Source organism: Cariama cristata, unplaced genomic scaffold (assembly GCF_000690535.1).
Source record: "Cariama cristata isolate BGI_N322 unplaced genomic scaffold, ASM69053v1 scaffold29481, whole genome shotgun sequence".
Lineage (NCBI taxonomy): Eukaryota > Metazoa > Chordata > Aves > Cariamiformes > Cariamidae > Cariama > Cariama cristata.
In genome coordinates, this window is record NW_009601446.1 from 8,057 (window position 1) to 8,276 (window position 220).

Here is a 220-nt window from a genome sequence, read left to right on the forward strand (position 1 = left end):
TTTTTCTTTCCCATTTCTCCAGCCTCAAAAACTTCTTTAAAAAAGCATCTGACATGCTGTATTTCAAGCGGCTCATCCAGATCCCCCGGCTGCCAGAGGTACGGTGGGATTTCGGTCATACGTGATGCTTTAGAGAGCCTCTGGGTTCAGGGTCCATGAGGTTGACCCCACGGATGAGTTTGGGGTCTGGGGACATCACAGAGGGACCCGCCAGCCCATC

General features: G+C 52.3%; 1 protein-coding gene across 1 annotated transcript in view; it reads left to right on the forward strand.

The window, feature by feature from the left end:
• Positions 1-220, forward strand: part of LOC104169529 (huntingtin-interacting protein 1-related protein-like) — a gene marked incomplete at both ends in the record, with an annotated part of 5,216 nt that overhangs the window by 3,758 nt on the left and 1,238 nt on the right. The window contains 1 exon segment of the mRNA XM_009710466.1: positions 23-142. Within this exon segment, the coding sequence (XP_009708768.1) occupies positions 23-142 (120 nt within the window).